Source organism: Lolium perenne, chromosome 2 (assembly GCF_019359855.2).
Source record: "Lolium perenne isolate Kyuss_39 chromosome 2, Kyuss_2.0, whole genome shotgun sequence".
NCBI classification, from domain to species: domain Eukaryota; kingdom Viridiplantae; phylum Streptophyta; class Magnoliopsida; order Poales; family Poaceae; genus Lolium; species Lolium perenne.
Window position 1 is genome coordinate 97,390,467 of NC_067245.2, and position 11,700 is coordinate 97,402,166.

Genomic DNA, 11,700 nt, shown 5'->3' on the forward strand with positions numbered 1-11,700 from the left:
CCTTTGTTTACAGCAAGCCGGTGAGATTGACAACCTCACTGTTACGTTGGGGCAAAGTATCTTGATTGTGTTGTGCAGGTTCCACGTTGGCGCCGGAATCCCTGGTGTTGCGCCGCACTACACTCCGTCACCAACAACCTTCACGTGATCCTTGACTCCTACTGGTTCGATAACCTTGGTTTCTTACTGAGGGAAAACTTGCCGCTGTACGCATCACACCTTCCTGTTGGGGTTCCCAACGGACGTGTGCTTCACGCGTATCAACAGGCAGGCTGGAGTAGGCTACGGTGGTGACACAACGAGAAGGAGATGGCAAAACCCTAACTCCTGTATGACTTGTATTTCGGCGGTAACCAGACAAGAGCTTATGTAGGTTACAACATGGGCCACATCTGCACGTTTGATTCGGTTACAATAGCCCACGATCCGGGAGCGACCCGAACAAACTAAATCTCGGAAGCCACCCAAACAGTAACCATAACAACGTGGGCCACGTTCGCGCGTTCGAGTTGGTTACAGTAGCCCATGATCCGGAAGGGACCCGAACAAACTAGTTGTGACACGCCTGTCGACTCGTTTTCCTTAACAACAAAAAGAAATCTTGGCTCGATGCCCAATCCACTCAGCACGAGCGTAGTACGCGGGTCATTATGTGTTATGTTGAGACGAGCGAGCGAGAAGGAGAAGCACGTGTATCACTCCTCTTCTCACTCACTTACGAGTGGTGGAACAACCCACCTTATAAGGTGGTCTAACTTACTCCAATTTTTCATGTGTGCTAAACTTTACACTCCCACCTCTTGCCACTTCTTTACGAGCTGCCACCAACATGGGCTCAAACTCACATGATATGCTACGTATGTGGGCTTTGAGATTTATTTAAATTCTGAAATACTAAATGGGCCAAAGAAATTAGCCTATTATTTCAACATGAAACCATCAAAGTTGTCGTCAGAGAGACTAGAGCATCTCCATCAGCGTCTCCTAAACTACACCTCGACAACAACGTTCTATTGTGATCCACCCACAGTGGCCCTGCAAATTCTGCTTCCAATTAAATTTAGCAGTTTTTTTCTAATATTCTACCACGATGCAACCATATTTCCTAACAATAATTAAACCAAATTAAATAATTCAATCAAATAGATTATATTATTCAATCCAATTTAAACACAGCGATACACAATGAATCGTTTTCCTTCAACCTAGGTTCCACCCTATTCACCGTCGTCATCTGTGTCATATTTACCCTCTCCAACCGGGAATCGACGGGTCCCCACATCCTCTGCTTCCACACCGGTGATAGGAGGGGTTGGGGACCTCAAACCTGTGCTCGGTGCTATAGTAAGGTCCCTAAAGTTAGATACTTGTCAACTGGAAACAACGCTATGGTGGCTATGGAGGTGTTGTGTGTGACAAGAATAAGGTATACTCGTCTCCTCTTCAAGCTCAACATCCGCGATCACATTGGTGTTGCTAAGGAGGGCAGGGAATTTTCTAGTTTCTACTCTCATGGAGTGGTGGACCTTGTTCAATCTACGCGTGTTACAGGTTTAGTGTTAAAAAATTCAGATCAATTCAAGTGTTCAACAACGATGACTTTGGCTCTGTGCGTAGGTCCTTAGGGGCACACGAAAACTTCCTGACTGTCATCGACAATGTCAGGCTAGCTCATGTAGGGGAGCGGCAAAAGTGGCGCGTCAGTGGCTTGCTCTAGCGGTGATAGTAGTCGTTAGGTGGTCCAAGGACCTCGATGTAATTTATATTATGTTTGGGAGTGCTTTGTACTTCTATAATAGATCTGGATTTTTCTCGCAAAAATAAACCCAATTCATACAAATAATTAAAATACATAAAAATACGAGAAGTTCAAATAGGTCAAGACTCATACGGTGTTTCCTCGCTCATAGATGCTCCATTAGATCATCTTGCAGTTGGCGATGAACATGTTCATCGCGAATTTCCCTAATGCATGGCGAGAAAAGCTCCAAACTAGGATGCCACCTAGTGATCAACTTCAGGGGCAATCACATGGATGATCATCATTCACTAGAGCAGCGCACTCACTCTCGAAGATCATGGTGTGCATGATCACACAAGCATTCATGACCTCCAACATCTGATATGTCGATCATGGAAGAGTAGGGTACCTGACACAATAGCAAATCGAGCTTTAAGCACACCAAATATTTGCTCGGCATCTTTCCTGCAAGCCTCCTAGCAATGTCCTCCACTCCGTGTGTCATTGACATGTGGTGGTCATAGGACTAATGTGCAATAATTTCTATATGCAAAGTGTGGCAAATATGCAAACAAATCTCTAGCGCGCGGCAAACCAAGTTTCCTTATCTGTAAAAGGGTCACGGATCGTCTTTACAAATGTCGACCATTTTGGATAGAAATTATCGGTTAGGTAATACCTTTTGTTGTATGAGTCATTGATCTCATAGTTTACCTCTAGAGCATTCCCTTCAGCAAGTCTAGGAAACATTGGAGAGCGCTCTAACGGGTTGATGTCATTATGAGATCTCGCCATGCCAAAAAATGTGTGCCAAATCCGCATGTCATAATCCGCCACATCTTCGAGAACTATACTATACTCTCCCGTATGACCTTTGTAAATCGCCTGCCAAGCCAATGGACAATTCTTCCATCACTAGTGCATGCAATAGATGCTTCCAAGCATCCCACGAAATCCTCTCGCCGTGTTTTGTGCAAGATATGAGTTGTGTCTTCTTCATCTGGAGCTCTCAAATAGAGAGGTCCAAATTCTACGACGATTGCCTCGAAAAACTTGTAGACATTGCCCTGGCATGTCGACTTAGACAGGCGGGGATAGTGATCCTATGTATCTGAATGAGCTCCATATGCAAGACACCTTAAGGAAGACGTGCATTTCTGAACCGAGGTGAAACCAGACAATCTGGTGCAGTCTTTTTTGCACATAAAGTAGTCATCATACCCCCTCACACCAATCACAATCTTCATGAACTCTTTGTTCATCCTGAAGCATCGCCGAAAGTCCTTAGGTGTATGTGTTGGATTGTTGGGAAAATAGTCAGCCTCAAGCATCACAACACCCTGCAGTTATCTTTGCTCGTAAGCGAAGAAGACAAGATATGTCCATTAACTTTTCTTCTTCGTCAGCGAAAGCACCGGCTTTATCTTGCATCAACATATGCATCATCATCCCATCGTTGCTATCCATCATAGTTTATTTATCGGAAAATGAATCAATCATATACAGAACACTCTAGAGAGAGAAAAAAAATCTTACAAAATTGGGTACCTAGGCACACACATAGACATGTTGTGGGCGCGGTGGGCGTGAGGTGGTGCGGGATGCTATTGAGCACCGGCTAGTCGGAGAGGCCCACCGCGATTGAAGAGCTAAGAGCAAATAGAGATGGAGGTGGAAGGGGTCACCACAGAATTCCAACGACGACAGATGGCTCAAGTGAAGAATGGGCGGTTTCCAGAAAACACCGATAAATTCAATAAACAAGGCGAGACAGTGTTTCTAGGCTGCGGTGGCTAGACACGGTGGCGTCGAATCGATGGTGGGGCGGTGGTGCATTTTTGGGTGGGCTCTCTAAATAGGCCGGTTGTGGCAGTGTACTACTGAAAGAAGAACATATTAGTAACTGGAATGCACACGCGCGTCCTCGATTGGATCAAACAAACAGACTGAAGTGCCAAAACCAAGGATTAGCTTATACGTGTAGAGTCACGACTCCGTGAGCAACCTCCCGGCAGAAAAAGAACACTTACCAGAACTGCAAGCTGCCTGATAAGGCAATAGGGAGCGATCGTGCGCTTGCTTGGACGGTTGGTCCAGCCGTGTAGGGCACTGACCCTCTGCCAGTGCTGCTACAGCAAACAAGGCGTCACCGCTTTGGATGCGGACGAGTCTGTGCGCACTGTACGTGTACGTCGGCAGCCAAGCCAAGGGCCGTACAGTCTAGTGGACTCCACTCGCGTTAGCACCAGACAACGCGCCCGTGTTTGCTTTTGCGGCTTGCATCTTATGCGGTGCGATGGCAACATTACCCCAAACTTTGCGAAACAAGTAAACTGCTATATCGATGTTGTTCCAAATTTCCATTAGCATGGAGTACTACAGAGTGCTATCACTGTATCAGTACGACGATCAAAACAAATGCATCCTGAGGGCTGGCTAGACCAAAACGGCATGCGAATACGCAATGCAAGCGCCTTGCTCCTGGATGGATGTACGTCTGTCAATGTGGCGCTGGTAGGAGCATCAGGGACGGCTTAGTTCTGGAACAGGAACTTCAGGTCAGCCTCTGTAAGCTTTGTCATGGCCTCCTGACAGTCACCCACAGTGCTGCAAAGAGGCGTGGAAGATGGTATCAGCCAAAATCGTCCACCAGAGAATGATGGTGGAGTAATACTACTAAGGATTATGAGATACTGGAAGAAAGCAGATTTACCCATCGAACACAAGTTGCTTCTTCTCTTGCAATTGCAGGATGCGCTCTTCAACCGTGTCCTTGATCACAAACCTCATGCTTCTGTGATACCACAGTCAAATGATATGCCGAATCAAAGAAGAGTGGGTCAGTGGGCTGGTATATTCAGGGGAAACTATAATGGAAGTGCTGCTGCTCACCTGATAGGCTTGAATTGTCCAATTCGGTGGATCCGATCTTGCGCTTGGCTCTCGACTGCCGGGTTCCACCAAGGGTCCATCAAGAAAACCTATGCAGCACGAAATGCAAATAATCAGGCATGAACCAGAAGTTTCTTCTTTTGAACGCTGGGCAAGCGCAGGGGACTGAGCTTACATGAGATGCTACAGTAAGATTTAGAGCTACTCCTCCAGCTTTCAGGCTCATCAGGAAAATCCTGCAATCTGGGTCATTTATGAAGGTGTCTATAGCTCTGCCCTTTTCAACCAAGTTCATCCTCCCATTTAGTTGCACGCACTTGATGCCAGACTGTCAAACCATATTATAATAATAAAATTATTTCTTTTGTTGATAACAAGGCTGCAATGTTCAGAATAACTAAAAGTTTCTCAGCATTACCCTCTGCAGGGAGAATTCAATCAAATCCAAGAACGAGGTGAACTGGCTAAACACAATCCCTTTTGCCGAACCATCACGCTCAATCATGTTTCTTATCTCTTCTCTCTGCAGTAAAAGGAAACATGCAACCGTATTATTTTTTCCCCAGCACGCACCAGGCTGTGTGTCATTTTCATTACAAAGAAGACAGCAAGATGAAAAAGTACAAATAGCCAAAAGAAAAACATGAATAACAGAACCGAAAACAACTAGGCCTAGCAAAAGACAAGGAGAGAATCCAAGAGCAAGACTAGCAAACCTGGAGATGTGCAGAAGTACAATCTACAAACTACAGCTAGACATCAAATCATTTTGCACATATAATGGTCTACTCTTGACATAATAGTCTTAATCCCTTTCATAAAACGTGATAGTCTTGCTCGAGGATGCTCTTATTGTGCTTAGTGACAAGTTGGTCAATGAATCCTCTTGTGCTTAGCGGTGACTGAATCTTTAAGTAACAAATGCCCCTGCTACCAAAAGGCTTAAACTGCATCTAGTTTCATAGCAGGGGTATCATATACGGGAGATTGGATGGTGACGACATGAACTACATTATACAATGAGACCAGAGCTTGAATTAGGTACTAGCAGTATACTTATTCAGTATTGACAGCAAGCGTTTGAATGATGTAGCTCCACTTCATAGTGATGCGTTTAGCTCCTACAAGAATATCTAACTAATGCAATCTCATCTCAAAGATAACTACTACTAATAAGTCGACTCTAGGGCTCACCGGCTACTACCCCTCTCCATTGGGCTGGGCCCATGCCCATGCCAGTTTATATCCCAAACTACAAATCTCCAGAAAAACAATAAATTTATTTTTGAAAAATAATGATGATAAACAGCTGGTTATCACCAGTATCTCTCCAAGATACTGGAAGCAGGCAACCTTGTTTCTTTCAGGCAAAAAAGAGTTTCCCAAACACTTGGGAGTACTACGAATCATAATATCAGACAATAAGAACTCACAAAAATATAGTTTGAATTTTTTAACGGAAAATTAATATCCCTACATACAAAGCATGTCAATGTACAAATTGACTACAAACAACATACGTGGACCAAGTTTTTCGACTTACCAAGGCATCAATTTTTGTACTCGTCTTGAAATCTGCTAGGCTTTGTAGTCTGCCTAATATGCCTGAGCGTTTGCTACCCTTCAAATTTGCAGGGACCTTTTCTCTCGAGCTTTCAGTTGTAAAGTCAACAGTAATGGGTATTGAACAAGTTGGACATGTAACATTCTCCAAAGTTGCAGCGTAGTCCAACAAACAAGTCTTGCAGAATACATGATCACAAGACGTAGCCTTGACAGGAAAGTTAATGTGTGAATTCAGCTTATGACTAACAAAAAACAACACATGAGCGTAAATAGGTTTTCAGGGGCAATCCACTAACCACGAAATCTTTTGCCAAATCATCACATATTCCACACTGCATTTCCGTGGCATCATTTCCTTCTTTTTTGCATTCTCCACGAAGTACTGCTGTCTGAGAATATGCGACAAGGTATGGATGATCTACAGCCTACATTTTGATGTAACAATCAACATGTTGCTTCAACAAAAGAGAAATAGTGAAGAGTAAAATTCAATAGGAAAAATGGCAGTTATATAGAAAAATAATCAAGTAGACTTGCTTATTTCACAGGTACAGAAGAGACAAATAAGGCATTCTGAGGATACCCAAGGGATTATGCACACAATATAGTGCACCCATAACCAATCTTTTTATGGATTTACCTGTCTCAGCCTTGTGAGGAGGTCAAAGATGTGAGCATAGTTGTTAAGCAGCGTTCCAGCGACAACATACCTGGAGAAAACAGTGTTGAGGGACTTGCTGAAAAATCTTAAATCTTGCAAAAGAGAAATATGTTGCACACATAATTTATTTAACAAATGGGACCCAATGTTTACAAAACCACCTCATCCATCGAGTATTCGATGGAACCATGAAACTAAGAGCCGAGCCTCTTTACAATTCACCTTGCTTGTGTTGTAAGTTAACTCCAACCCAGAGGCTTTGGTGTTAATTAAATATAGAGCCAAATAAAACAAATAGATGAACTCTAACCTAAAACGGTGGCTCTTTGTGAAGACGCATTACAGAGTAAACCTGCTAGAAGCTTCATAAAATGGGTTCTTGTTCGGAAGAACCTTGTTTTCCAATTTTTGCAGAACCAGCATAATAACAACATGATGTCTACTGAATAATCTATATGGTATCACTACATAAGCAGGAAAGGAGGACTTACGAATCAAACTGCGTGCAGCTTTGAGTATACAATGCTTCATAAAATTCCATTTCATTTTTATCAAAAGAGTCCCGCCTCAGTGTCACCTAACAGGTAAAAATTAAACTTCTTGCAACTCGTAGGAATAGGAGTCATTAAATTCATTATGCATATAACATGTTATAAGGACTTACAGTCTTTGTCGGAAGAGCAAGATCTGCAGCTCGGCCTATTTTCGTCCGCCTTAACACTATGCCCTTCAAGACTTTTTCCTTGAGAAGAGTCATGGCTCTGCGGCCCTCAAAACTCGCTGACCCATGTAGTATCGGTGTCGCTATGTACTGTTAATCAATGGATTTGTGTCAGCAGAGATAATGTCATGAATAAAAGATAGTATATAATTAAGGGGCATACCAAACCCTGTAACTGACCTTATTCCACCAGCAAAAGTGCCTGACTGATGAGTGACCACAGTCACATTTTTTCTTCATTCTGCAGCAGATTAGGGTCATCAACCAATCAACCAAAATGAAGAAATAAGAACAATGGGAACAGTTGCAGCTCAAAACTTGCGTGACACAACTACAAGGAGGGAGCATCATCTTCAAATACATTCATACTAAACTCAAAATACTTCTCATCTTTTGTCAAAACTACACGTTGTAGCATGAAATTAGAAATACACTTCTTATTCTGGAACAGTTACAACTGATAGGGCCACATGGCAGTCAAATTGGTATAAATCAACGAAATGGCCTTGTCATGCCATGTATGACTGACTGCTGGTATAGATCATGATCGCTCCACAAGATATACCGCTCAAAAGCTTGACTACTGTGACATGGTATGTTAACAAATGCATATTTTCTTAAAAACCACTATTATTATAAACATATTATTTGATCAAATCATGTTATACTAAAGTGGAAAGCATCCGTATCTTCTCTATGGTGAACCATTTAATGGGGACTATTTCCAAGGTGATGTAGGTGTATTAATTGTAAACTTAGTAACAGGGTTGGAAGTAATACCACAGTAGATCGAGGTAAAAATCAATACAGGGAAATACTTTATTGATATTAGTACGAGTAGAAGCAGATCTTACTGGGTATCTAGTATCTCACAGTCACAGTCCTTGCAGAAATAGTTAGAGTAGGGAAAGATTTGCAAGAAGCGAATCTGACAAAACAATAGTAAGAATAGACGAGGTAAAAAGAAACATGTCAGAATCTTCAAATGTTAGTTGCAAACCAGTGAGTAAAGTTCTCCAACGCGATTCTGCAATGGTGTCCCACTCAGGGCCCACTTGTATTCTGACTCCAAAGCAAAAACTGCCCTTGCAGTATTGCATCGTCTATCTTTTATAGTGTGAGCCTGCAGAAAAAAACATGGAAGGAATGAATCACTTTTTAAAAAGAAATGGAACATTCATTGTTCAATTTACGTCATGAAGCTATCAAAAACTGGACATAGTAATCATCTAAAAAGGCGAAGATACCACTGCGCAGTGAACGTGGCAGTGTCTCCCAAGTACACAAGTTGGTCTCAATCCTTCAGATTTCATAAAACAGTGTGACAATGAAGTAATAAGATTAAGCCAATAGCAACGTACTCAGAAAGTCCTCGAATCTCCATTATCTACTGAAACAGACGTACATAAAAGAAAATTCTTCAAAACTAGAGCAGATATTGCTGGACAAACTCCCCCTAGACATGAACTTAGGCTGCTTTTAATAAATAGACCTAGATTAGCAGAAAATTCTGTACGCTGACAATGTGAATATGTGATACAGTAAGAAGCAATACGGCAAGCAAGCCTACAGTGCGCGATCTGAATACATAATAGAAATCAAATAGGAGAGCTTGATTCTTGCAAGTATCATCATCAAAACATTACAATATAGAACAATCCAATGTACAGGCACATATTGCTGGTAAAATTATACTAGAACAAGAGCTCTTTTATTGTAGTAATGATGAAGCTAGTGCAGCACAGTATAACATCGAAATGCTGCAGAGACAGTATGCTATGCATTGGCAGCGGATAAAGTAACAAGTTCACATGGAGGCTAGAATTTCTACCTTTCCTCAAATCAGATAGCATAAAGTCAACTTAATGTTCTTCGTCCAAACATATAAAGCTTACCTAGTTAACAGATCAAATAACCTTATATGCTAATCAATGAATCAAACAGTACACTATGTATCATTAGTTGCATAGGATACAGTTTAGCCGTGCTTGATCACTATATAATCTGAGATCATGCTTAGTTGAAGGAAACGGGGCTACATCCCTAAGAAGTAAAATAGCGACATGGCAGAATGGAGCACACCAATGTGTTGGTTTGTAAAATGGATCAGTTCCTGAGAATTACATCTACATATGCAGTTAATTGTATTGTTGAAACAGTAGTATTGAAAATGTAACAACAAGACATAGACAGGGCATCTAATAATCACCTCATCCAAGATAATCCGCTCCCAGCGCACCGAGTGCAGAGGGGACTTGCCCCTAGATTGGGTGGCCAATTGTTCCAATTCCTCAAGATCCTCGTCGTCGTCGTCGACACCACCCGATTTTTTGCCCTTCCTCGTCCGTTTCTTGTCACCCCGGGTTTTGCTCTTCTGCTTGGCCTGCTTCTCAGTACGCAGGGCATCGGGTCCGCAGAAGTATGTCAAGTGAACCTTCATCTTGTCGGGGTAAAACAGTTTATTGCAGTATTGGCAGCGAATCTTGGGCGGCATGATGTGCTTCCGGTAGTCGGCCTCAAGGGTGGAGTAGGTAGTGACGGCGAAGTCGTACTTGTTGAAGTCGGGCTTGTTAAGGGCCCGCTTGGCGCCGGTGTACTGCAGCACGCGCACGCTGCCCTTGGCCGTGTGCTTCTCGATCTCCTGCACCCACTGCCCGACGGCCACGGGGGGGCAGAGGACGAGCGTGCACCCGACCCGCCGCATCGTGGGGGCGAGTGACGGCGAGGGGGAAGGCGGGGGCCGGAGCGCGCGCGCGGTGAGGACGAGCGCGATGCCCTGGATGGTCTTGCCCATCCCCATCTCGTCGGCGAGGATGCCGCCGCGCGAGACCGAGGCCTCCTGCGCCAGCGCCCAGGCCAGCCACTCCTTCTGGAAGCGCAGCAGGCTGAGCAGCACCTCGGGGGCCGCCTCCGCGGTCGCTAGCGCGGTGGGAGCGGAGTCGTCGGGCGCCGCCGCCGCCGCCGCCTCGTCGCGCGCGTCGAGCCACTTGGCGTTGGCCTCCTCCCACTCCTTCCACGGCAGGCGCGGCCCGTCCTCGTCGGCCTCCCCCTTCCGCTTCTTCTTCGCCCTCCGCTTCTCCTTGCGCGGGCGCGGCGGCGGCAGCAGCACCACCGGGAGAGGCGCCGCCACCACCGCGGGAACCGCCGCGGGCGCGACGTCTTGGTCGGAGGCGAAATCGTCGTCGTCGTCCCCCGCCTCGTCCTCCGTATCGGCGACGAAGTCGGAGTCGGAGGTGTTGTCGGAGGGGACGCTCTCGTGGTCGGAGTCGTCGTCGTCATCGCGCCGGCGGCGACGACTGCTGGTGCCTTCACCTGCGATGGGAGGAGGCGGTTAGGGTTTTGGGGTGCCGGCGGGTTCGGTGCAAGGAGACGGCGACTTACCGGATGCATTCCCGTTTCGGCGAGGCATCGCGTGGCGGCGGCGGCGGCGGCGGCGCGGGGAGGAGAGGTGGGGTGGGGCGTGTGGAGGGGTTGGTCGGGTGAGTTTTATAAAAGCGAAAGTGGAGGGAATCGGAGGCGTCGTGTTGGGCTAGGTCGGTCGAAATGGCGGGAAGGGAAGTGGAAGTGCAAGGTAAGGCTGACCGGGTCAGCGGGGAAGTGTGCTCCGGAAGGAGCTGCGCCTGCGCGTGTGTGGGCCTCCCCTCAACCAGGATCCATCGAATTATCAATGGAGATGCCTTGATGTTTACCATGTTTAATGTTAGACGACCGTGACAAGCACGGATCAGTCGAAAGCTAAGCCTATGTATCCTTTCGCCTTTTGCAACTCTTTTTCCACACGTTTTTATTCTTTTTTAGGGCATCTCCAACGGAACGGACACATTTCAGTGTCCGAAAATGTTTGCACGCGTCCGTTTGCGTCGGTAGAAATGGTCGAAATCGATCGCTCATTCGTTTGCATCGGGGGTGGCTTCAGCAGCACGACGCATTTTTTCTCTCGAATTTCCATTTTTTAATAACATGAAAACATAATTTACATAGTTGAACACATGGAAAATAACCCTAAACGCATGCGCCTACTGCTTCTCCTCGTCGCTGTCGAGCACGACGAGCTCCGGTACCACCCACGGCTAGTTGGAAACCGGCGGGACGTACGCGGGGGGCGCCAGCGGTGCTGGG

At 45.3% G+C, this 11,700-nt stretch overlaps 1 protein-coding gene across 1 annotated transcript; it reads right to left on the reverse strand.

Annotated features, from left to right (window-relative positions):
- Positions 1-4,082: 4,082 nt before the first annotated feature.
- Positions 4,083-11,093, reverse strand: LOC127333349 (DNA repair protein RAD16). Its single transcript, XM_051359739.2, has 15 exons — positions 10,963-11,093; positions 9,791-10,893; positions 8,582-8,704; positions 8,436-8,509; positions 7,762-7,822; positions 7,525-7,671; positions 7,352-7,437; positions 6,840-6,909; positions 6,496-6,624; positions 6,177-6,404; positions 5,052-5,156; positions 4,809-4,961; positions 4,634-4,722; positions 4,455-4,535; positions 4,083-4,348 (listed from the first exon to the last, which is right to left on the reverse strand). The coding sequence occupies exons 1-15, from the start codon at positions 10,988-10,990 to the stop codon at positions 4,276-4,278; spliced, it is 2,550 nt and encodes an 849-aa protein (XP_051215699.1). The 5' UTR covers positions 10,991-11,093; the 3' UTR covers positions 4,083-4,275.
- Positions 11,094-11,700: the final 607 nt, after the last annotated feature.

What these genes read in the sequence shown, in the direction of transcription:
- LOC127333349 (XM_051359739.2), bottom strand. Translation starts at nt 10,990, where the DNA reads ATGCCTCGCCGAAACGGGAATGCATCCG. An exon ending in CCGAAACGGGAATGCATCCG is followed by an intron (nt 10,894 to 10,962) that starts GTAAGTCGCCGT and finishes CTCCCATCGCAG; the next exon opens with GTGAAGGCACCAGCAGTCGT. An exon ending in AGCGGATTATCTTGGATGAG is followed by an intron (nt 8,705 to 9,790) that starts GTGATTATTAGA and finishes TTTTTTCTGCAG; the next exon opens with GCTCACACTATAAAAGATAG.